Below are 26,199 nucleotides of genomic sequence, written 5' to 3' on the forward strand. Positions count from 1 at the left end.
ATCCGGGCGGGAGTCAGCAAATGTGCGAGCATCAGGTGTAGCGGTGACTTTAGCGTTTATCACGACGGCGGCTAAATCAAGCTTGACACCTGGGCGTGCGAGCTGCTGCAGGGGGAAGAAGAAAAGGAAAAAAAATGGCGATTTAGCATACAAAGCCTTCGCCTTGCGCTTTATTCAAATGGGCATCAATACGCGTCCTGCATCGAGATCGCCGGCTCACCGGATCCACTGACTGACGGGCTGAGACAACGTCTGCATGGAAATAAGCGGCACTTGCAGATATTTCAGCTTAGTAATGTGTTTGTTTAAGGACGGAGGGGATGGAGTGAATGGATGGAGGCAGGGCTGGTGGGAGGGGAGGGGGGGCAGAAAGGCTGAATAATGGTACACATCCAATCGCCGGAATGCATAAGTGGGCATATATAGAGCTGCCGTGGAAAATCGCTGCAGCAGCACTTCGTCCTGGACGCGGCCATATGTTTTATAGCGCTTTCAGTCCGCCGCCGTGCCCGGCCTCGCTTCCTTTCCGGGAGAATATGCCCAGTTAGCTTAAGCAGTATTGATTCTTTTCGCTCCCCCCCAAGCATGTTGTGGAGGATATCATGCAGCAGCAGGTTCACATATTAGGCACCACAGCAGAATGAACGGGCCGCTTCTAAACGCCCATCATGAGTCGGTGGGCCCGGGTGGCTGAGACCAGCAACAAGTGCTGAGACTTCAAGATTTAACACATTGAATGAGTACGTGCAGGAGTTTTGGTTTGTTTTGTTCAACCTTTATTTAACCCTGGAGGATGTTTACGAGAGATCCGGCCAATCGTGAAGCTGCAAAAGACTCTAAACAGGCTGATGACAAAAGTTAAAAACAACCAAACGATGAAGATGCTCAAAAAGTCCACCTGAGGAAGAGTAATCGCACTCGTCTGGGTTTTTAAAATCTACCAAATTCATGGACTTGAAGTGCGTTTTGAACGTTCTCCCAAGACTAAGGAGCAAAACAAAGGAATTTAGATGTTGTACCAGTTGGTGTAAGTGATGGAAAATGACACAAACAAGAAGGAAATTAACCAAGTATTGGTTTATGGATGGAAATCTACCAGTGCTTGTGTCTGCTTATGTTTAATGAAGGCCAAGAAACCAGATATAGATATAAAATGTTACTGAACACAGCCTGTACCGGTGTTTTTCTAACTGCTTCTAATTACAAGCACCAAAAGGTCAATAAATTGATGCAAACTGTTGCATTCACTAGTTTTGTTGAGTCTAAACAACATTTTTAGAGTGCTGACGTGGTCTTCCCAGCATTATTCATAAAAATTATAAACAAAAATGGAGCTAAAACTGAACTTTAGAGATCTCTGTGAGACTTAACTTGTGTCCATCTGTGTATTAATGTTGTGTTTTATCTGCATCATCAGTCTAATGGTTTTGGTCCATGTTCACATTGATGTCAAACTGGCACGAGTGATGACTCAGAGTTTTAATCTGGTGTCATGGATCTTCTTTATCTCACTAAATCTTTTATGTTGTCTTTGTTTCACTTCAGTAGAATTTCTCTTGAAGGCTTTGCGAATACGAGTCCTTCTTTCTTAAACCTCCCCTTAAACTCACCGACATCCTCACAGCGGTCCATGAAGCTCGCTGGTGGCTCGTACTTGCTACCACTAAACTACAAAGGTAGATGTGAAATCACCAACCCTGTTCCACTTTCCACCCTCCCCAGTACCCCTGCCCTCTTCGGTGCGTCTCTAAAGTGGCACAGGCCGGGAGCCGAAGATGCTTCTTTATTGGATTTCATCACAATCTAAATAATGTGACAAAAGCCTTTTCACCCAGGCAAGAGGAGAATCCTACTGGGGAAACTGCTTCGCTATAAAAATATCACCGGTGGCCTTCAAAAAAAAAAAAAGCTCCCTATTATGTAAAAGTCTACTTTTATTCACACTTCAAGGCCGAGCGTCGTAATAAATTTACCTGCCGTCTTTATCGCTGTCCAGTAGCTGGAAAACGCCGGTCACCGTGTGGTTCTGATGCCTGAGACCTGAAAACGAAGAAAAAACATCTGGGTTAGCGCGGAATTAACTGATTGCTTAATTAGAACCCGCCGCAACGATAACGAGGATGTTTTCATTTTACAAAAACGACGCAGGATTTGATCTTTAATCACCGATCTGTGCCACGAATCCATCTGAGGAGAGAGAAAGGCAGGACTGGAGGGGGGAAGAAGAAGAAGAAGAGAAGCTGGATTTAAAAATATGGGGAGAGAGGATGGAGGGCAATCAGGCAATGAGTCAGTCACGCTGTGCAAGAACATTTGGTTTCCCTGTAGGAATAAAAAAAAAAAAAAAAAAAGCATGTCAGAGTCCAGAATGCAATCAGGAGGCTTTGTGCTGTAACGGCTGCTATGACAGTGATTTCCCTCTCCTCCTCCGTTCACATTCACCGGCAGATGAAAAGGAGACGCAAGAACTTCCTCAGCACCCCTTTCTTTTTTTTTCCCTCCTCTTCCCTCTATGCGAGCATGTGACCCCGGCTGATTCGTTTTTGTGAATCGCATTCAGAACCGGAGTGGGAGGGAAGAGGAAGTTCTCCCCGCAACACCGGCGGCAGAAAAAGGGGGCAAACTGATTGGCCCCGAAGTCTGGGGAAAAGGCACTTTGCATAATGCTAATTGCACATCCGCCGCAATTACCTTCCCCGCGCTAATTGCAGAAAAGCTAATTGTGAAATTAGCATTTTTTTTTTTTCTTCTCAGCGTAACAGTCGCGAGTGTAAAAAGCAAATCCATATTTATAAAGCTGTTTTCAGGAGGTTTTTTTTAAAATATCCTCCTGCAACACACACACATATGTACATCCGTCACATTAGCGGCGAATCCCTTTTGTCTATTCCCAACACAATGCTTGACATTCTCGACCCGTCCTCGCAGAAGCAGGAAGAGGAATGGCCTCATCCCTGCCTCCACCGCAGAGCTGCAGAAAAACAACCAGGAGGAGGAGGAAGGAAGAGAAACGGTGAGAGGAACGAGGGGAAACCGATGGAAGGCTCTTCGGGCCGATGGCACATATAGGAGGCTGCGTTCGCTAATGGACGCCATCAGTCATCCGCCCATGTTGCCCCGGCGATATCAGCGAAATAAAGGAAGCACAAAGAGAGCGGAGAAAATGGAACGCACCGTCAGAGCCTCGCTGTGGCGTCGCCGCTCGAAAAAGGCGACGAAAACACACCTTTTCTCACCGCAAAGATGTTCCCAGAAGATGAGCTTTGAAATGGAAACAGATCAGAGGGCTTCAGCGAGACGAGTAGACGCCGTAAATACTGGAAGATGAAGTAAACGGTGCATTTACAGAAGCAGACAGATGGACGTTTAGGAGGGAAGAAAACCAAAACGCAGCACAATAACAGCATAAGAAGAGTATAAAACTCATAATTTGTTGCTTTAACGTGGTCGTAAATTCCACTAAATCCAATGTTTTTAACGTTTCCTAAGTGAGTTTCAACTATTTCAACAAATTAGAGGAAGATTTGAATTAAACAGATTTAGAAAAACCATCGACAACAAGCACCGACTCCAAAATAAAAACAAAATAGATCCTTTCTGAGCCTTTGCTAGCCATTGCTGCTGCTAGTTTGTTCTTACACAGTGCAATTTTATTTCCTTTTTATCTATTTTTATTTTTGTAATGACTTTGTGTTCTATCGTTGTGTGCTGCTAGCCAAAAGAGTTTTCATGTTGCTTAACAATGACAGTAAATCCGTATTTTATTGTATTCTGCTTCGTAGAAAAGCACTAAAGTAGCATAAAAAATGTGTTAACAAGTAAATCAAACATTATTTTATGCATCAATCGTGTTTATTTTCATGATATTCTGAAATAAATTGCCAGAAAAGATGGCCGTCGACAGTTTTATCGTAGCTAGAAAGCAGCAAGCGTATGAAATGTTTATTTTAAATCTTCAAAAGCAGCCCGGTTGACAAATAAACAGTTAATTTAAATCTCTCTTAAAGTCTCGTTAAAGCTGTTGGACCAACCTAAAGGAACAGCCTCAGTCGGTAATGTACAATTTAATTTACTTTATCCAACTTGAGTTAATAATTCAAACTAATGTCACTGGTTTATGTTGGAATCTACTTAAATAATAATAAGTCAACCGGAAGTTTTCAGTTTTTCCTGCTCAAGTATTTGCTTTACCGATACATAAGATGTAAAACGTGATTTTCCGACGAGATTTAAACGTAATCGTACTCAAAGAAAACAACAGTTGAGTTGCATCAACGCTAAAACAGCAGTAAAACCAACTAAAAATTCCAGTTTAAAAGGAACAAAAGTAATCTCAACTTGATAAAAATCCACTAAAGTAAACTGCTTTCACCAAAGTAGAAAGATAAATTTGACTACTTTTGCAGTTTGTTGCACCACAGACTCCATTTTGCTTCCATCTGTTTCCCCGTGAGGGTTGGTGCGCTGCTCCGATCAATATTCCTAACAATAATAATGACAATAATGATACGCTGTGGTGTGTTAAGTACCATTATCTTCCAGTTTTGTAGCCTGAGAACAGGAAGAAGAACCTCTGTGAAGGTTCTGCTTACGTCCGTGACGCCATCTGATTTGAAAATCTCTTAGAATTTGGTTTATTTCTTTGCTTGACTCCCTAAAAGTCGACATCAGCATCAAACATCCAGCATCAGCTCCGTCTCCAACACATTCCCACATAATATGAAAAAAGGCGGCGCGATCAATAATAAAATAAGCGTTTGCTGCATTATTCAGAGCTGAGATTGGACGACTCCCAAAAGGCAAACTGGCAGGACATGAACTAAACTCCACTGATGGCGTCTCTGGTCGTACTAATGGCTGTTTAAAAAAAAACACAAACACTGTTTATTTAAATGTGAAAAGCCCTGCGAGGAATTGCCTCCGCCATCTCGTTTTTAATGCGTGCCATCCGTAAACGCACACGAGTGGAAGCAGAGGTGGTTAGAAACCGGGTCGCCCGGTGGACTACCGATGAACTCGAGGAAATCCCCTCAAACTGTGGGTGAACCCGGAGCCGGAGCAGCTTTGCATATCAGGACGCGTCATTAAAGAGACGCAGCTCGCTCGGATACGACGGGGTTAATATCAAGCAAACATCATTAAAGAGGGAAGAGACCTCGTGGTGAACCCACAGCTTATTACCAATGGCATGAAGGGGGGGAACGTTTCCTGCAGCTAGCGCACGTGACCGCCTTTGTTAGTCAATGAGGATTTATCCTCCAAAATGGTTTGCAAAGTAGAACAGCTCATAGAAGAACACGACGTAATCATGTATTTACATCAACGAGTGTCGTGTTTTGTATTTTATGTTTTGACTTTGACTCCTGTTTATCAAATAACCCTTAAAAAGCTTGAAAACAGGTCATAAAGTTAAAAAAAAACACCTTTGTTGTCTTGTTTCCTACGTTTAACTCAAGAAACTCGATGTTTGGGGAGTTTAAGGGTCTTTTTTTAATTCCCAGGTTCTTAGGGTCGGACACTCGTGTGATATAAAAAGAGCTTCTTAATTGTTGGTTTTCTGCCGTGACATTCACGATGATGACAAAATTACACGATGTAGGAGAGTTACGGCGACGCAGAGGAACCCGTGGGCATTTAGTTAATAGTATATGTTTGAAGTTCTTTACAGACCTGAGATGGTTTTGATAAACTTTATTGTCAAATCGTCAGGTTCCTTCTGCTCCTGAACTATCTCTGACCTGCCTGAACACGTTTTTAAACCACGGACGTTTAAAAAGCCATCTGGGAAATTTTAGATTGATGTGTCAAGAACTTCTCCAGATTTTTACAACAAACCACAACTTTCTTGACTTAGATTACATATTTATAACAACTAAACTTATTTACAACTAATCTACAATACATGAAGTGTGTTATCTAGAAAAATGGTATCAGCAGGTACTAAACATTGGATGATTCAAATTGAATTTGGGAAAAAAAAATAATAATCTTGATTCCTAGTTTTTGGTATTTCATACTTTATTCTAACTCGAACTGCATGTTGTTGGCGTTATGAGCAACTACCTGCTCTTGTGCAGCCACAATGGAGCCCATTTTGGGGATTTTGTGCCCAAAAAACCTGCTGAGTTGGCTCACAGAGACTTTTGACCACCAAAACCTATCCATGTGATCCTCAGGTCCAGGTCAACTTTGGTGCCAAATTTGCTGAAATTCCTTCGAGGGCCTGCAGAAGCTATCGCGCTCAGAGTAATGAAGCGACTGTACCGACGTACTGATGGACTAACAACAAAATGCCTCTGACGCAGAGGCATAAAAACAGCAATTAAAAACAAAAAAAAGAAGGTAGTAACTCCCCTGCTGAGGTTGCTCCTTTTGAAACGGCGCTAAAAACAAGCTCAGGGCCGAATCACACTTAAAGTTCCATCAAATGTAAAGTCACAGGTTGGGGAAAGAATACCGGCGCCATGATCGCTGTGTGCATTTTGTAACTGCAAGGATGAAACCAAAATGTACATGAAGGCTGCATGAGCTAAATAATAGCAGCTGATTAACGCTTAGTCGCTGAAATTCAAGCATCTGCAGAAAGGAAACTTCTGCAGCGCTTTGATCAGACGTGCATAATGACGCCGTGGATGGATCGCCAACATGGACGAGACATGCCAACGCCGCCGCCGCCACCGCCCAAATGAAAATGGATGGCTGCTACGCCCCGAAGATGAGCAGTAATGGGAGCAGAGGATGACAGGCCGAGGATCGTCGGAGGGCTGAAGCCTGCGACGAGCAGCAAAGGTCAGGAAGCGTGATGGATGCACGCTCAGAGGAAGGCAAACGACCTCTAATGCAATCGAAACTTTCACTGGAGGGCCGGTTTGAAGTCGTACAATCAGCTTGGAACACAGAAAACCTGACGAGGAAGCGTCAGACAAACACAGAGTTTTAAATATTTCCACCGCGATCTCAAAAAAAAAAAAATCTAATTTCATCCGTCCACACGCTTAATGACTCCAAATCCTCGGCGCTGAAGATGATTGAGGCCGGCCTCACCGCTTCCTGTGCATTCACACGGCCCGGCGTGGCTTTAAAGCGCCGAGGCAGCTTGTGCTCGCAGCGATAAGGGACTTTTCCTGTGAGTCATAAGCAAACCCCTCTCTGAAGGTTTTGAAGGAGAGCTGAGGGAATGCAATCCCCTCCGTTCGCTTCAGCGTCGGCGCTGTTTAACCCGTTCGTCATCCCGGCTGCTAACCTGCACCTCCGAGGTTAATTTACTTTTGTTCGAGGAAGAGCTGGGACAAAGAGGAAGCTGCAATGACGGCCTCGCTACGACTGTGAAATGAAAAAAAATGGACTTGAACCGGGTTGAAGTGGTGTGAGCCTTACCGCTGTCGCCCGCCGCCAGAGCCTTCAACGTCTGCTCCTTGAGCCGCTCGGCCTCGTGCTTCCTCCTCCGGTGCTCCTCCAGTTTGATCTGCAGGTCTTCGGCCACCTGCTGGAGTTCTCTGAGCTGGGCCTGAAGAGAGACGAGCAGCGTTCAGCTACAGTTCATCACAGATCTTCTGGTTTAATTGCACACGTCGCTTAGTTGGAACAACCTCATTTTTATGAGTAATCCACAAAAAAAAATGTTGGCTTTATGCTGCCGAACACGAAGGAATCACTGATTAAAAAAACCTTGGAAGCTAATTCCACTCACGTTATGTAGCTTGTTGGTTGAACTTAATTTCATAAATTGTCATAACTGATGCAAACTGCTTTTTGGGGGTTTTTTTTATAAATTAAACCATTATATTTTAGAGATAGACTCCAGCCCCCCGTGATCCCAGTGAGGATTAAGTGGTTGGTGGATGGATGGATGGATGGATGGATGGATGGATGGATGGATGGATGGATGGATGGATAAATGATGGATGGATGGATTGTAGAATGGATGGATGGATGGGTGGGTGGGTGGATGGATGGATGGATGGATTGTAGAATGGATGGATGGATGGATGGATGGATGGATGGATATTTTAGAGCACGTACAGGTAAGACACGGTATTTGTTTGGTTAACTTTCAGAAACCGATCGCAGACACCAACATGGAGGCAACATTTGTAGTTTCTACTCAAATATTGCAGCAACTGTTGCATAAGAGGCAGTAAAACAGAACTGAACTGGAATAAAAAGGTGTTGATCCTTTAATTCAAACTTTGGCTGGATTTGGATCCACTGAAGCTAATGAGCTCCCATTAGCCTGCGTTGTTTACACGTTTAGCTAAAAGCGCTACAGCCTGCGTTCTGCATAATTCCAATCAACAGAACCTCGTTAATCAAAACCATTGTGCCGGTTTCTAAAGTCCTGATTTCTTTCTCCAGATAACAATAGAACGTTAATAATTTACCAAACACGTACAGGGAGCTGATTTTTATTATTAGGGCCGCTGCGTTTAGCGGCGTCACGTCTACCTCCCCGACCAGAACCAGCCCGTGTATTTACTAAAAACTTGAGTCGGAGCGGCACAATGGACCATTTAAATCTCTTGCATCGGGAGGTGTTGCTGTCACACCAAAAAATGACAGCTTCTGACAGCCGAGCGTAACCTATCATCACTCTCTGTAATGGACCAATTAATATGAAAGAGCAGCAGCGCCTTGTTTGCCGGCGTGTGTGTGTGTGTGTGTGTGTGTGTGTGTGTGTGTGTGTGTGTGTGTGTGTGTGTGTGTGTGTCGACTCTGCCTCGCAATCCCTCCTCGGAGACTCTCATAATGCGGTGATGGATTCGGCGTGGTTCGGTTCGGGATGGCTACCTTTCTAGGCCACGCTGCTCGCTTAGCCACCCTCAGTGATTTATGGGCTCCATTATGAGAGTACGGGAACATATTTACTTCTGAATAACACCCACAACATGTAGAAAGTTCCAAATAAAGTACAAAACACCTAAAAAAATAATAACTTGTCCCGAGCTGTCTACTAGATAATACACACTGCAGCGCATGTGCTCGACAACTGAGCAGCAACGCACTCAGAGAAACATCCAGGCTGCTCCTTCACCGTCACAAACTCTGACGTCAGACTCAGAGTTTAGGATGAACTGAGGCTCCAGGAGACAAAGAAACCCTGCAGTGGGGGTTTATCAGGCAACGAGCACCGTGACAGAGACTTGTGTGGCGTTGAATGAGCTCCAGACAGAGTCAGAAACACATAGATAGAGGCTTTGGTTTGTACGGATCAATTAAAAAGTGCCTTGATCGATCAGATTGGAACATTCCCACCGATAGCTAATGATCACACAGTGGAAAGAAAAGTTGTTCTAAAAAATGTATAATCTGGCAGCCAAAAAAAATATGTTAAAAACTGGTGGAATACTGCAAAAAACAGTGAAATTATCTGTTGAATGATGATATTTTTAGTGAGTTTCAATGCAGCAATTTTTCAGTCATACACTGAGAAAGAAATTACTATTGGTGTTTTGTTTTTTCCAATCAATATGTAAATTTATATATTTACTATGTGTAATTAAACAAAACAGGGGGAAAAAATCTATAAATAAACAGTCATAAAATTCTACCATTTGGAAATCCTTATTATACAAAATTTCTCTTTTTGTTAACGGCAAATATCTCTAAAATATTTTTTTTGTTGTTGATTTAAATACAGTAAAATTGTCATTTCATGGTTTATTTACATTACAAAATTTGTAGAAATAATCACATTTTAAAATGGACGTTATTTTCAATTTTTTACTGTTTTAACATGAAAATTAATACTTTTTAAAAAATTTTACAAGTCATTTGCTATTTAACAAAACAGGAAAAAATGTGGCAGAAAACAGTGGAATACTGTTATGCTTATAACTGTAAATGAAAAAAACTGTAAAAAATAATTGTAAATATCTGTAAAATAATTACATAATTTTTTTTCTGATTTAAAAAATAGTAATTTTGTAGTTAAATTCTGTCAAACAACAAATTATCATTTGTTTTAAAATAAAATACAGATTTTTGATGTAGACATTATCCATTTATTTTTCTTTTTTTTAATAGTTAACATATCAAATAACATATTTTTCTGCAATTTCAGTAGTTATCTCTAATTTAAGAGAGTTTTTAAAAAACTGTAAAATAGCAAAAAGTCGTGTAATTCTGCAAAAGAACAAATTACGATTTGTAAAAATACTTTGGTTGTTGATGTGGACATTTACAGCTTTGATTTGTTTTTTCAGGGTAACACTTAAGTTTAAATTCTTCTTAATTGTTACTATTTGTTGCTATTATCTGTAATTTAACAAAACTAAATATATATTTTTTACAGCGTACTACTTGCACATAAATCTGAGTTTATGTCCCAAAACATTAGTTTGTCTTTGAGACTTCTTGCTGTTGCAGCATCTTTAGCTGAGCTGATCTCTTTGGACAGGAAGAAAACAAAAATCAGTGTTTCTAACAGGGGAGAAGGTAGATTTTTGTGGATGCGAAGAAGCAGATCCTGCACATAATTTCCTGCTTTAAGATGTTCTCTTAAAAGTGGGCCAATCAGCAGAAAGATAATCACAAATCTCCTGAAAGAGGATTTTATCGAACACCAATTTGTTTTCAATTAGCAGCAGCTCTCCTGTTTCTGCATGTTGCGTAAAAGGCTTCTAAATGTGATTAAAAAGTTTTCCGGCGAGCCGTTCCTTCAGCAGCAGATTCTCCTCTGACCCCCGAACCGCCGGACGAGTTCGTCCTCGAGGGTTTCCGGCCCCCCGAGGCGACCCCGCCACGTCGACGGAGGCGAGCCGAGAGGAGAGGATCACGGAGAGCGACGGGGCCGCGAGGTTCTGGGCGACGCCTCGGCCTCGATCTGCCAATCAGCCGCCACACAAGAGAACAGGAAGGAGCAGGAAACCAGAACAGAACGCAGGGTTGCAGGGTGACGGAATAAAAAAAGGAAAGGAAAGAAGCGGCCTTCAGTCAAATCTCCGTTAAGTGGCAATCTTTCACTGCGTGCATTTTAAACAGGCGCCGGCAATCTTTTAGAAAACACACAAACAGAGCCGTAAATTGCTTCGGAATACCTTGAAATTAAGCGATTTCTTACATAAGCGAGGCAGGAAAAACGAGGCCTGAGAGGCTGCAGCAGGTCCACACTGCTTTGTCCACTGTGTTTACACGCCGAGCCGCAGACGACAAACATCTCAGGAGAAGTTTAATTTGTACCGAGCTCTAATTCGGCTAAAAACGGAGGAGAATTACAGCCGCCGCACATCCGAAGCAGAGAAGTCACGGCTGGAGCGCTCATAAAATGCAAAGCAGGAGAATAAGGCGGGTGTTTACGGGTTAGGGATAGCGGCGAGCGCTGGAATCAGAACGGGAGATGGGTCTGTTATGCTAAACCGGGAGGAAACGGCGCGAATTGATCTGCTGAAATGGAGCGATCAAAGTGAGATAATGGCGGGAAAATTGCTTTTTTTTTTTTTGTCTTCTTGACAGCTCGACAGCGGCGAGCGTCTCCGAGGTAGGAACCGCCGACGACAGGAGCAGCAGGCGTCGCCAACACGTGCGATCCAAAACTCAGGACGGGAATCCTCAGAGCACACGAAAGCAAATTAACCCCGGCGGCGTCCCCCTCCATCAGGTGTGTTGGCCAAATAGCCAGGTAATGACGCCGCCGCCGCCGTGTCCATGAGGTGAAAAGTTAATTAAACGTGTTGAGGGAAGCGGGAGCACGTGTCATCGTTTCAGGGGCATCTTTTTCCAACAACAGACAGACGACAAATATCTCAGAATCTCCCAAACAATGTATTTTAATGAGTCCGGTGACGCTCCGAGGTTCACGTTAATCATTTTCGCCATCTGCTGTTTGCGCTCGCTTAATATTAGCATGTTAGCATAGTCTTTGGCCACCTGTTAGCATCCTGGTGGCATTTTTTGTTCCAATGTTTCTCCACCCAGAGCAGCAAATGTCTCAGAATCTAACAGATGACTAATGTGTTTTAGTGACTTATCCTCCAGCGCCACCATGAGGTGGAGGTTGATTAATATTAGCATGTTAGATGAAGGATTAAGTTGAAATGCTGAATATAGGCTATTTTCAGACTATAGATATTTTAGCATCACTTTGAGGCTGAAGTTCACATTCTGTTGTTGGTAGTAGCTTAATATTAGCATATTAGCATTGTCTTTGGCCACATGTTAGCATCCTGGTAGCATTTTGTCCTAGAAACTGCTGTAAATTTGATGCAGAAACCCACTCAGTTGGGCGTCACTGTACTTTTGGAGGAAATAGCAGCAATTTTTAATGTTTTTAGGAATCAGTTGGCCAATATTTTCGCTACGGCAGCTCCTACACTTCAGATATCTTAGTTTTCAAACAACCTAAGGTTAACAGCTTTCTGCTAGCTGAAGGATTGAGTTGAAATGCAGAACATAGGCTATTTTCAGACTGTAGGGACCAAATATTTGATTTTAGCATCACTATGAGGTTGAAGTTCACCATCTGTTGTTGGTACTAGCTTAATATTAGCATGTTAGCATTGTCTTTGGGCTTCTGTTAGCATCCTGGTAGCATTTTGTTCCAAGAAACTGCTGCGTATTTGGCACAGAAACCACTTCAGTTGGATGTTTCTACACTTCAGGGCCACTCAGGTTTTCTAGGAATCAGTTCTCCAATATTTTCACTCTGGTAGCTCCTACACTTCAGACATCTTACTTTCGAACAAGGTTAGCAATTTTCTCCAGACAAAGGAATTCGTAGAAACACAGAAATAGGCCATTTTCTGATTACAGAGACCACTTATTGGTTCCAGCGCATCCATGAGGTTAAAGCTCATCATCTGCTGTTGGTACTAGCTTAATATTAGCATGTTAGCATAGTCTTTGGGCACCTGTTAGCATCCTGGTAGCATTTTGTTCCAACAACTGCTGTCCATTCATACATAAACCAACTCAACTGGATGTTACTGTACGTTTGGGGCCCAAAAGGCAATTTTTAATGTTTTTAGGAATCAGTTTTCCGATATTTTTCGCTGCAGTAGCTCTTACACTTCAGATATCTTATTTTATGAACAATCTAAGCTTAGCAGCTTTCTCCTGGCCTACAGAATCAGCTGAATTTCTGTATATAAAGGCCTTCTTTAGACCACTTACTGGTTCCAGAGTACATTTTGTGCCGTCCCAACACACCACAGTTGCAGCATGAGTAAAAGCAGATGGATGTTTTGACGGCTAAACCCTGATTCTGTCCTCTGTTGTAACTGCACACAACATAATAGCATGAATCCAGTGCAGCTGTTTCTTCCTCCAGAGCAGCAAATATCTCAGAATCTAACAGATGACTAATGTGTTTTAGTGACTTATAGTCTAGCGCCACCATGAGGTGGAGGTTGCTTAATATTAGCATGTTAGCATAGGCCACCTGTTAGCATCCTGGTAGCATTTTTTTTGCAAGAACTGCTGTGAATTTGACGTAGAAACCCATTCAGTTGGGCATCACTGTGCTTTTTGGGCCACTGAAATGTTTTTAGGAATCAGTTTGGAGCTCCTACACTTCAGACATCTTGAACAATCTAAGATTAGCCGCCTTGTTTTGCCCTCAAATTAATTGGAAACGTCGCATAAAGAGGCCATTGTTCCACTATGGAGTCCACTTATAGGTTTCTAGTGTACGTTTCTGAACAGTCGCAGCATGAGACGGTCCTCTGCACAATAACTGGGCTGAACTCTGCTCTACCTGTTTCTCCCTCCACAGCAGAACTCCCTCCTCAATGAGCTGCTGCTTGAGTCGCAAACCCTCGTCCAGGGTCCTTATCTGGCCCTCCACGAAGGCTCTTTCCTTCTGCCCCAGATTCCTAGAGGGAGGAGAGAGAGAGAGGACACACGGTTTCCTCGTCATTACCGGAGAAAAACATCGGCCACCCCCGCCACGGTCGCCGAGATGGCGCGATCCAATTTTATATTTTTTATTTTTTTCTTTTCTTTAAGGGCCTCTCGATGCAGCAGGAATCCAAAATAGACAAGTAAACAAGGTCTCTGTGGCCGAGATAAATTGTTTTCTGAAGTCTGGCAAATGCACAATGTGAGGGGGGAAAACGTAAGGAGGTAACGAGGGGGTGAAATCATAGAGGAGGGAGTGGGTTAGCATGTTAGAGGCTGCATCGTGTACGGTGGTCATACATCTGTGTAGCACCTCATTTATAACCTGTTCACATTAAATAGTATTTAAAGGAAGCTGCCTTTAACACATAAACTCTGCTCTGATGCTGCACATTACAAGTGTGACCAGGGTTTTAATCGTGGCGGCACCACGCCCCCTGGTGGCCAAGAGTCGCCGGTGCAGCAGAGAAAAGTAGCTGTCCACTAACAGCAGCAGGAATTTTAGAGAAATAATACTGATTTTAATGAATCTACCACTGGACTGGGTGCACATCTGCATCACAATCATGTCTCTGTGTGTTTTCAGTGTGCATGTGTTTTGCTTTTTTCTACAAATATTGAATCTCAGTTTCGATTCGACTGACCAGCAAGTGTTCTGGCAGCGAGCGGGGCTGTTGTATTCGTCTGAGGCGTCGCAGCAGTCTGGCGGGAAACACAGGAGAAACCGAGGCAGGGGATTAAAACCAAAAAAATAATAATAAAAAAACATCAGCAAGGAGAGGTGAGCAATCTGTAAATGAAATGATCAGGTGGAAACAGAAGCAAACGACAAGTCAGAGGGGACAAAACAACAGGGACAAGTTGTTTTCATGCACTTCAGATCATCAACACGTCAATAAACAGAATTATTCAAACAGAAAATGTTTGTTTCAGTCATTTTACAAGAAAAAAAACACAAAACTCAGACTTGTATCTGCTGCTGTTCTTTGTTATACACAGAAGTTAAGCTAATATTTGTGTTTTTTTGGACTATTGGTGCAACAAAACACCAATTTAGGACTTCCTGGATAAAATGCTTCAGGTCAGTCTGTCTAAAAAATACCAAAAAACTATAAAAATTTGTCCGTCAAGGGCCTGTAACTCGGAAAATACTGATAGCATGAAGCTAAAACGCTGCTTTGATATGATTTACTGAAGTTATTGTACATTTGAAATAAAAGGCAGTGATTGGCGTTGCGTGAATTTACAGTTTGTTGTACAGTTGGACACAGAATTATCATGTAAAGCAGGTTTTTTTTGTGCATTTACCCAATTTTCATGGACTTTTCTTGTTCCTAGAAAACAGCTACTGGGTCCAAAAGCTAGAAAAGGTGCAAATCTGAAACAAGCTGCATATCCTCTAAACTTTCTTCGACCTTTCTGTGTATTTTTCACATCAGCAGCAGCTTTCAATATCGATCAAAACCTCCCGTTAAGCGACTTAATCAACTCTGCCGCACTGACATCTGCACGTTTTCATCTGGTCGCCCTCCAACATGAAGATCTTCTCCTCTTGACGCGAGCCACTCGTTACAGCCCAGGAGAGGAGGCCCGGCGCGAAGCTTCTCAATTACCCAGAACCCCGTCGGTGATCGGCAGCCCGACGAGAGGGAAGGCGACGGAAGCCTCTCGACGAGCAGCCGAGGAGGAAAAAAAGCCACGACGAGTTGGCTATTAAGAGCCCGGGCTGAAGGAGGAGAAGGTAGACAAGTGGGAGTAGAATAAAGGCGAGAGGGAGGCTTGAGGAAATGTTCCCCCACTGCTCTTTGATTCCTCCCATGTTTCGCTCGTCTAATGTCGCCGCCGCCGCTGCTGCTGCTGACGGGAACAAGACACGAATTTACACAAAGCGGAAGAGAAAAGGGGCAGATTTTACAAGACGGAACAGAGGAAAAATAAAAGAAAGGATGGCGGGTTTTTTTTCCTCAAGGAAAGCCGAGCGGAGCCGCGTTCGACGGCCATGTTTTGTTTGTTTGTGCGTCAACATGTCAGCGCGTCGGCATCAAGGAAATGTGAATCCACGTCTGAGGAACAAAGAGGAAGCAGAACTTCTTTTTTTTTTTGCCCAACGAAAGAAGTTATTTTGACGAAAAATCTCAAAACTAGCCGAGGAAATGATTTCTAAGGTTTCCACCAAAAAACAAAAAAACAAAAAACGAGCGAATTCTCACTCGTAATGTTCTAGAAAGTTCCTGCTGAAGCCACGACAACCCAACACGAAACCACAGCCTTACCACAGATGCCATCGTTGACCCGTGACGATGGGATGTAATGCGGCCGGAACCCCAGATTGGTGCAGTAGAAGCGGCCGCGAGGACACGCCGAGGTGCCTGGATGGAGCCAGAAACAAGGGTTACATAAAGTCGCATTAAACGTGTCACTTATCAAGTATTCTATTGTTCAAAGCATGCAGGTACTTTGGGTTCTTTTAGCTTAAACTCACCTGTTTAGGACTCAAAAACGAGCCTCGACCTTTTGTTCACAGCAGTTTCCGTTCTGTATAAAATCAACCAAATCTAAAGGAAGTTCCCACCTGACCCCCATAAAATCAGCTGATATTTTATCTACAACAAGTTCAATTCATTTGATGAAGCCGTGCAAAGTTTTACCATCACACTATGAACATTTTTACAGTGCGGACCCTTTAAAATACTGAGCAGGGGGTTGAAGTTTTGTGCCTTTTCCATCATTTCTGAGCCTCAGAACTTCAGCAGATGAACACATGACGTTTTAGGACGTCAAACACGTTGCTGCAACATCATTTTCTGCCCAAAGAAAAGACACCAAGCTTACAAATAATTATTGTTGTTCACAATCTGAGGACGGAAACAGAACAAAGAGGCAGAACCAGAACTGAACTCCATCAGAGGAGAATCTAAAGACTCTCAACGAGCTCTGAATGCTGCAAATTGGTTAATCGAAGAGTTAAACTGTTCTATAAAACATGAAAACCAAAGTTGTTTCTACATTTCACAGGAAGTGTTAACATTTATTTATATCAGGACATTATTGTGACACAGAAGGAATCGTGTCTAGAAAACGATGATGGTGTCAGATGTCGGTAAAAATGATCCTTTCATTGTCTAGAACTTGAAGTACACAGAGGTGGGTCCAAGTTTCACACTTTTTAAGTTCATGTAGGAATCATGAGTGAACAGAATCACAAATTTGACGTTTAGGGCGTCAAGCAAGTTGAGAAGATGATCAGCTGGTATCAAATGATGGTAAAATGTTCCTTTCATTGTCTAGAACTGGTTCTGACCAACCACCACCATCACACGTGAGCTCTGAAAGTTTACCCAGAATGCACTTTCTCGAGCCACATATGATGCTGCCACCGCCGTGCTTCACTGTCAGGACTATGAGCTCACTGTGGTCGTCGTGGTCAGAAGAGAAAAAGTTTTCTCCGGTGAATGATCAGAAACCAGAAACACATCCAGATGATTGTTTCTATGACTCTATGACGTAGACATTAAACTGTTCACACTATGATACATCCCATAATACTGATGCTACCAGCTGGTAATAAAAACCAGATCCAGTGTTCAGACGGTGACTGGATGGATGTAGAACTGATCTGGTGTCGGTTCTTAACAGACCTCAGATGTGTTTCATGTGTCTATCTGCTGAACTGATGAAGTTCTGACGCTCAGAAATGACAGAAAAATTAAAAAGCGACAACATTTCCACCCTCCAGTTCATTCATGGGTCTGAACCTCTGACTATATTCACAGTATGAAAGTTAAACTCTACATGGATCGATCAGGATTATAGTTTTGTTCTTCATGACCTCGTCCAGGTTTGAATCATCTGGTGTCATAACAGCTGCTATCAACTTTCTTTGCTCACCAGGTTTTATTTATCAGACTTCATGTGTGATTAAATTTAAAAGGAGGCGTTTGATGCAGCTTTTGACTCGTCTGTTACACAAAATGGACCGAAGGATTTTGATCGAGTCCAGAGAAGCAGGTTGTTATAATGAAGCTATGAAGAATTTATGACGGTAAAAAAGCAAAACTGTTGCTGCGAATAACGCATCAGAGGAATGCAAAGAGAAAAGCATTAAAAACAGAAGTTTACATCCACTGTAAAAAGACATAAAACCTTTTTTTCTCACCGTCTAACATTAAATCAGACTCAACTTTTCCTGTTTCAGGTCAGTCAGGATTACCAACATTATTTCTATTTGCTAAACGCCAGAATAAAGAGAGAGAGAGTTTTAGTTTCCATCCATCTCCTCAGTATCTGGTACCGTTGCCTTTAAACTCTATGACTTGGGTCAAACGTTTTCCTTCCACAAGCTTCTCACAACAGTCTGATGAGTTCTGGCCCGTTCCTCCTGACAGAACTGGTGGAACTGAGTCAGGTTTGTTGCTCCACATATCTTTTCAGCATAATTTTCCCACGTGGTGACAAAAGGAAGCATGTTTGAGGTGAGCCTCCAATTAACTCACATGCTGTCAGTTAACCAATCAGAAGCTTCCAAAGCCATGACATCATCATCTGGGCTTTCCCAAATAGTCTGAAGGCATCTTAGTGGATGTAAACTTCTGACTTTGAAGAAAGTCATAAATAATTCTCTCTCTCATTATTCTGGCGTTTAGCAAATAGAAATAATGTTGGTGATCCTGACTGATCTGAAACAGGAAGAGTTTAGTCTGATTTAATGTCAGACAGTGAGAAAAAAAAGAAGGTTATGCGTCTGTTCCAGTTTTGTTTTTGGCCAAATTCATGTGGAATTATTGTCTTTGATTGAATATTCTCTGTGTTAATACCAACTGACAAATCCATTTCTAAACCGGACTTAGCAGCTATTCAGGACCAACTATAAAACTTTATTTATGCATTTTCTGGCTCTCGAAACAACAAAATGCATAAATATTACGTTATTATAACACCTTCGTTCAGTGGGAAACACGCTAACGAGCAGCTCAACAGGTTTACAGATAAAACTGTATCACTCAGACAGAACTGTCAGGACAGGAAATTGATTTATTGATCTCTCTGGCTGTACGTCCTTCATGCACCTCTCTGATCTGGCCTCGTACGCCCCCTCAGGTCGCAGTCGGCCGACCTGAACAAACAGACGCCCACAGGTCGACCTCTCACCTGGTTCGTCTGAGCCATCGTCGCAGTCGCAGTAGTCGTCGTTCACCTGCTCAAAGGGGATGATCTTGGACCCATCGATGCAAAGGAAGGACTTCCTCTCCTTGTAGAACCTCTTATCTGTTACAGAGGAAGCACAGACTCATGAGCTAGAAGCCAAACAAAGCAGCAACACATGAACATCAGAGTCTCAGTGGGGTCCTGTGAAGGACAGACATGCTCCTAACAGACCTACAGGTGTGGTGCTGATGCTGCACACTGCACAGGCTCAGTTCAACACACCTGTAGCTTGACAGCCTCAGAGGAACCTGTAACAAGCCATCTGTGTCCAATCTAAACAGCTGTTAGAGCTACAACACGCTGCATTATCCACAAACATCATGACAGCTAACTGTAGCTTCAAGCTAAAAGGAGGCACAGTGAACTTACAGGACGAGGATATTCCTCTCACTTTCCGCGACTCCACGAATCCAGACCAGAAGACAGCAGCGACGATGACTTGGAAACGCATGTCCGAGTCCGAAGCGGTGAACTCTCGGCCTCCTGCGTCATAAAAAACCCGCTAAAAGCTGTTTGAAAGTCCAATTCAAACATTTAAACTCGCCATGTTGTCGCTTCCTGAAACATGCGGTCATGTGACGCCCCGGAGGCGTCCGATTGGCTGCCGGTCGAGGTTCATGTGAGTCGTTGGGCCAATCTCAAGTGAGAAGGCAGCAGCGAGGGGATAAGGGGGCAACAGGCTGAAATTCAAAAAGGGAATAAACGCAAACATTTCAGGATAATTACTTATTTGTGCTTTACAGGGGGTGAATTTCTGGTTTTATCGTTTTAGATATAGATAAACTAATATTACATATATATTATATTCTATTATTGTTGATATATGTTGACAAAATAGAGCTAAAGTGTGGATTTCCCTCACAAATATATGAATACTGACTGATTTATGCCACTTCTTATAAATAAATGGGTATAAATATGTGTATTACTACAATACAAATGCATTTGTGGTATGGTGTGATGGGGATATTATTCGTTTTGGAGCTATTTGTCATTAAGTGTTGCACAAATTAAAAGTTTGTCTTGAAGAATCACCGGATTTATTTCACTCTGACTTTATTTTGTGCCTTTTTCTTCCAATAATTGCTGCAACGTTTGAGTCAAAGCCACAAATGTTGACTTCAAGAGTGAAGCAGGAAAGATGAGCAGGAGTCAACATGTAGAAAACAGGAATGTTTGTAGAGGATCGGTCTAAATAATGAAGTTTTTGTTTAGTCGTTTTTGGATTTTTCACTGTTTTTGTTCATGCAGAGGCTTTTAGGAAGTCACTTCATCTGACTTTTTAAAAAAGAAATATGGATATATAGAGATTTTGATGTATATTTACATGTTAAAACTCACTCACTCACAACAGCATGTGGACAGAAAACATTTTTTACATAAAATCCTTCAATAAAAGCCATTTAATAAGATCCTGTTTCTGCTCTATTAACTCTGATTATTGTGATATAACATGATTCAATCTTATTTATAGACAATTTCGGGGTTTTTTGCACATGTATATATCCACTATTAGGCATTAAAAAGTCCAAAACTTACACATTAAGTGAGTTTTTTCAGTGTAGATGATGATATTTGCACAAAATGATGAACACAGTCTCTAAAACAACAAAATATGTTTATTATTAATAAACAATATTTACAAAATGTACATTATTCAAAAAAAACAGGCAAGTTTGAGAAGAATATGAACTGTTCCAGGCACTTGGAAGGTGAAGAATCTTTACATTATAATGTTTGATGATTCAGTCATTTGTCGCTGCTCAGTCTGGTGTAAAGGCCCGAGCTGCACACTGACTCTTTGCTCTGGAGGTACGACAGGTCCCGGATCATCCCCGGGAAGGAATACGAGTCCAGCGGCGCAGGGCGCAGCGGAAACATCGGCATCAGTCCGGAGCTCATGTACGGGGACATGAAGCCCGCCACGCCGCCGCTGGCAGAGGAGTAGGCGAGCCGCAGGGGGCTGACCCCGAGGCGCGGGCCGAGGCCGAACAGACCGTCTCCTCCCGCCACCGGAGGCATGTGCAGCGGGGAGAAGGCGGACTTGCTCCCCAGAGCTCCGAGCGCACCGGGCAGCCCGACGGAGGGCCTGAGCGCGCCCTGGAGGCCGGACGAGCCGTCAGAGTCCAGTTTGTTGTCCTTGGAGCTCAGCACCAGCTCGATGGACTTCACGATGTCGCCTCGGCACGTTCTCACCATCGACTCCAGCGTGTCCCGCTTCTGCTGCGGGAAGATCTTGGCCATGATGTCGGTGGGGTCCCGCTCCAGGCTCGGGTAGTCCTTCTTCTCACACTCGCTGCCGGACGACTCCGGATCCGAGGAGGAGAGCGACCTGTGCGGGCTGTCTGTGAGGTCTGAGCGCTGGTCGGACACCGGGGACGGACTCGCGCTGTCGCCGGGGAGCGGAGCGGAGCCGTCCCTGCTGGGAGACAGCTGCTGCTGTTTGTGGTCGGTGGGAGAGGAGAGCCGGGGGGCGAAGAGGGGGCGACCCATGAACCCGTTATAGAAGTTGTACTTGTTTAATTTGTCATCTGAAATGTGGATAAAAGAGAAACAGGTGTTACAGAAAATGTGCGCATGGTTTTACGCAACCAGCTGTGCGTAAAATGTTGTGCGTAAAAGTCTCCAAAAACAACAACTTTGCTTATCACTTCACTCAAACTGCAAATCAACCGAAAAAATAACAGTTTCATCATTTTAACTCACCGTCTTTGTGGTTCTCGGCTCCAAAAACGTCAAAACACGGAGCAGCTCCGGTGGAGGCTGCAGGAACACCGGCTCCTACCGGTGACCCCTGTGGGATCCCCGCGTCCCCTCCGGGGTACAGCAGCCGCAGCTCCCGGGCCTCGCTCTCCTCCTGGGCCTGCTGCCTCCTGAGCGCCACCTGCGCGGCCATCACCCGCTGCCGCTCCGCTATCAGCGTGCACTTTGCGCACACGCAGTCCCTCCAGCGGCAGAAGCGCTTGTGGCCTTTGAGCGCGGACACGACGCCGTGGTTCCTGCACCTGGCGCACTTCGGGGTCCGCGGGTATCCCCTCTCCAGCGCCGGGTTGCAAGCCCGGAGGAAGAGAGGAGGCGGAGGAGGAGGCCGCAGCAAGGACGGAGGCACCTGGAGGCCTCCGAGCGGGCCGGCGGCGGACAGGCCGAGCGGTCTGATCCGGCTCTCCATGCTCAGACGGAAACTGTGCGGTGCGGTTGAAGCTGCGGTCATTCGGGTGACGGAGCTTCTCTGTGGGCGGCCGGAGTGTGTGTGTGCTGCCTGGAGCCGTGGACCGGCGCCTTAAGAGGCTCCTCGCAGGTGGTTTGACGGGAAACTCAACACCGCCGTCACTCCCCTTTTCCGCTGCAGCCTCTTAATACCGGATCGTGTTTATTTGCATCCCGGATGAATGAGGGTCTAATCTGATGCAACTGAGCCTAAGTGCAGCTGCAGGTGAAGAAAACTTCAGGCCTCCAACAGAACACCGAGAATAATCTGTAAAAAAAAAAAAAACATTCAGAGCAACACAGAAAGTTTACACTGTAAAAAAAAAAATCTAAGTTTATTAGCTGTGATTTATTGAACAATTTACAGATTTTTCTCTGTTTTGCTAAATTACATACAAAAAAAAATGGTAAAATGTAATAACAACAGACCCAAACTGTATATGTATATATATATATATAATGATAATCTATTGTTTTGTGAAGCTTGATTGTTAAATTGTTCTATTTTTGGTTTATTTAAATTTAGGGAGGAAAAAAAACAGATTTACAGATTCTGGCCTTTATTTATTTATTTATTTATTTTGAATTAAAAAGCATATTTAAGGATTTTAAAAAGGAAAATTATTTTATTTAATTTTTTCCTTTTCCTTTTTGGTTAAATCATGGATAATATTTTGTAAAATCACAAGAAAAAAATATTAATTTATATGTTGACTAAAAATAAAACTGTCAAACATTTTACATAAAGTTTACATAAGAAAATTTTTTACAAAACTTTTTAATTTCTTCTTTTACATTTGTTTGTAAAATTACACAATTTTACTGTATTTAAATCATGAAAAAAAATGTGATTAAAAAATATCTGTTATGTTAAAGAAAAAATCTGTACAAAAAGAATTGCAAAATGGGATATCCATAAAAATGTGTATTTTAAAAAAATGTTTTACAAATATTTGTCATTATTTGAAAGACAATGATGTAAACTAAGGAAAAAGAAAAATCAAATTATTACTAAAGCATAATTTAAAACATTTGAAATCACATTTCAAACATTAATTTACATAAAACAAAAGAAAGTAGGGAACAAAACTGTAAATAATGTCTAAAAATCTGTATTTCTACAAATACTACTTTATTCTTTTACAATGTTTAACCACAGAATTGCAGCTTTATGACCTTAAATCAGTGAAACATGTCATTATTTAACAGATATTTACTGTTGTTTTGACAGATTTGAATGCTACAGTCCTCCACTTGTGTTTTCTTGAGACTCTCACAGACTTTTCTGGGATTTCTTGACACTAACGGGCCGTCTGAGCGTGAAGCAGTGAATCAGGTCAACATGTCACAAACCAAAGGAAAAGACAAACGCGCTGCCCGAGGTCGGCCTCATACAATGTGCTGCTCCGGTTTCCCCGCTGAGCGCCGAATATTCACCGTCAGGATGTTTTTAACACAACAATGGGCACAAAGCAGCAGGTAATTATCTACCTGGTTATTCTGTTGAACAAATTAACTCGACAAAGGAGCCATCTGTCAACAAACAGCCGCCAATCACAGCTTGTCACATGTTTCATTCACGTCTGGGCGCTGAATCGGGCTCCGGTTACAGCCGGCAGATTGTTTTACTGTTAATAACTGAAGAATAACTGCAGAGAGACAAACAAACACAGAGTCACTAAGAGACGAGCTCAGAAACACAACATCTGCTTCAGCTTCATACGTTATAATGGAAACACTTTAAGGTTGTTCAGTCCAAAAGCTTCACAAAGAACAAACACATTTAGTTAAATAATGTTTAGTTAATTCACTGTGTCAATAAATCTGTTATTGTACAAAAAGATGTTCTGCTTAGTGGTAAATTTAAGTTTTCAATAGTTTTTAACTTAAATTTTTGGAATAATTTACAGTTACGTGAAGATTTTTTTTTAAAAAATTCCAAATAATATCTAGTAAAGTGATAGAAAACAAGTTTGAATTTAATAGTAAACTGCATAAAAATAAAATAAAATAAAAAAGAAACAAGCCAAAACTGACAATAACGTTAAAATGTTGCATTTTTATTGATGATGTATTTTTTGGAAATAAAAGTAAATGTTTTGATGATTTTTTTTTTTTTTGAAAGAAAAAGTGTATTTAACGATTGAAAAAAGGTAAATTATTTTTGTTTATCTGTCTTTTTTTCCCCATTTTGTAAAATCACAGGAAAAAAGTATCAATTTATATGTTGACTAAAAAAAAATCAAACATTCTACATAATGTCGATTTTCTGTATCAAAAACATCACAAAGATCCAGCAAGACCAGAAAAGAACCAAGTTTGAGGCCTCAGATTTGACCTTATGACAAAGGATAATAAAACTATAAAGCTAGTTTCACTACCTTGCTACAACCTGAAGTTAGTTTTACATCAATAAATACAGAAATACGAGTTTAATTTGCACGTTGCTGCAGCTACCGGCATTAATATTTCAACACAACTCACCAAATATGTTTACCTGAATTCATAAATACATATTTTCTTTGCAACTGTGCAAACACATTGTGCAACAGGTCTGCATTGCCAGCACTATTCTATCAAAACACCCATCAAAATAATATCTGCAGTCTAAAATGTTTATCTTAATTCACTTTTTGCAACCATGCATGCAATTAAAATGTAGAAGAGTTGCTCTGAATTACTTCTGAGGACACTAACATATTGTGCAAAAGCACTGCATCGTTTACAGGCATCTCCACTAAAGCATCCTGATAATGATTTGCACAGAAGAGGCTTTGAGAAGCTATTTGCAGAAAGATGTTCCAGCGCTACGCTCTCTGGCAGATAGGGGCTGGAACAAGCTAGCTCCAGCTGTGCAGGACAGGAAGATAATGGGAGATGCATCCATCAACATGGAGCGCGTCGGCTGAAAACACAAATAAATGCGAACGCTGCGTGGACGCACACGCAGCGTTTATCGCTCCATCAGCTGTGAAGTGGAATTTGATGTTTGGATTTTAAGTTTATCCAGAAGCTCCGAGCTGCTCCCACCTGGATGTTCTGCACCGGTCGCTTCTAGATGCTCTTATTCTGTTTGTAGTTATTACTCGTTTGCTGTTCAGCGTGTCTTCGAACCTCATCTCCTGCAGGTCACAATCTGATGCACAAGAAACCAGAAACATGGACGCTCTGGTTCTAGTGGGACGAGCGTGTTCAGTGTCTTCACTGTGTTCTCAACAAATGTTCTCAGTCATGTGCCTCCGAGAACATTCGTTATCGCCGCAGCTCCTTATCAGAAGCGAGGTGCTGCTAATCTGCTAGCGCATCTCGCAAAACCTGAAGCCAGCATCAGAGCGACGGGGGGAGGGAACGTTCCCACAACGCCAGAGAACGTTACCAACGAGTTCCAGTAGTCTGAAATAAAATCAGCAACGCTCCTGTAAAGTTTATATAATGTTTTAATGTCAACATTCAGAGGACGACGCAGGAACACGGAAGATGTTCTGTGACGTTCTCGATGTTATTGAGATTTTTTTTTTTTTTTTTAAATAAATGTTCCTGTCGTGGTATCTAGCAAAGGTGGAACATTCTCTCTGCTATGTTCTGAGGATGCTGTTGAAGACACACGTTACAGAACGTTCCCTGTCGAACATTCTCACAATGTTCCATGCAGGACCGTTCTGAAGCCACGTTCAAAGACAGTTTTCCAGATGTTATCGAGGCCTCAGATGACAGATCCTCAGATTCATCCATGAAAAGTTGTCACCATAACAAAGGATGGACGTTCTCAATGCAACCTTCAGAAAACATTGTAGAGATGTTATCAAGACAGAGTAACTAAGGTGGAACATCTGAGGATGTTATTGAGGAGACACATTATAGAACGTTCTCCTGTGAAACATTCTCGCAGTGTTCCGTAATAACAAAGGCAGAACGCTCTCAGACCAATATTAAAGGTGGAACGTTTTGCCTTTT

The 26,199-nt window shown here is 42.4% G+C and overlaps 2 protein-coding genes across 2 annotated transcripts in view; both read right to left on the bottom strand.

Annotated features, from left to right (window-relative positions):
- The window catches only part of LOC103363892 (glucosidase 2 subunit beta-like), a gene marked incomplete at its 3' end in the record, with an annotated part of 100,363 nt that extends 80,810 nt beyond the window's left edge, over window positions 1–19,553 (bottom strand). Inside the window, exons 1-7 of the mRNA XM_008290844.1 lie at window positions 19,408–19,553; window positions 18,982–19,098; window positions 16,107–16,202; window positions 14,478–14,535; window positions 13,691–13,808; window positions 7,378–7,507; window positions 1,974–2,040 (exon numbers count right to left, since the gene is read on the bottom strand). Of these exons, the coding sequence (XP_008289066.1) occupies window positions 1,974–2,040; window positions 7,378–7,507; window positions 13,691–13,808; window positions 14,478–14,535; window positions 16,107–16,202; window positions 18,982–19,098; window positions 19,408–19,489 (668 nt within the window). The remainder of the gene's footprint in view (window positions 1–1,973; window positions 2,041–7,377; window positions 7,508–13,690; window positions 13,809–14,477; window positions 14,536–16,106; window positions 16,203–18,981; window positions 19,099–19,407) is intronic.
- Window positions 19,554–20,787: 1,234 nt separating this feature from the next.
- Window positions 20,788–22,207, bottom strand: LOC103363881 (doublesex- and mab-3-related transcription factor A1). Its single transcript, XM_008290828.1, has 2 exons — window positions 21,745–22,207; window positions 20,788–21,569 (listed from the first exon to the last, which is right to left on the bottom strand). The coding sequence occupies exons 1-2, from the start codon at window positions 22,205–22,207 to the stop codon at window positions 20,788–20,790; spliced, it is 1,245 nt and encodes a 414-aa protein (XP_008289050.1).
- Window positions 22,208–26,199: the final 3,992 nt, after the last annotated feature.

This window comes from Stegastes partitus, unplaced genomic scaffold (assembly GCF_000690725.1).
Source record: "Stegastes partitus isolate 25-593 unplaced genomic scaffold, Stegastes_partitus-1.0.2 Scaffold698, whole genome shotgun sequence".
Taxonomy (NCBI): Eukaryota; Metazoa; Chordata; class Actinopteri; family Pomacentridae; genus Stegastes; species Stegastes partitus.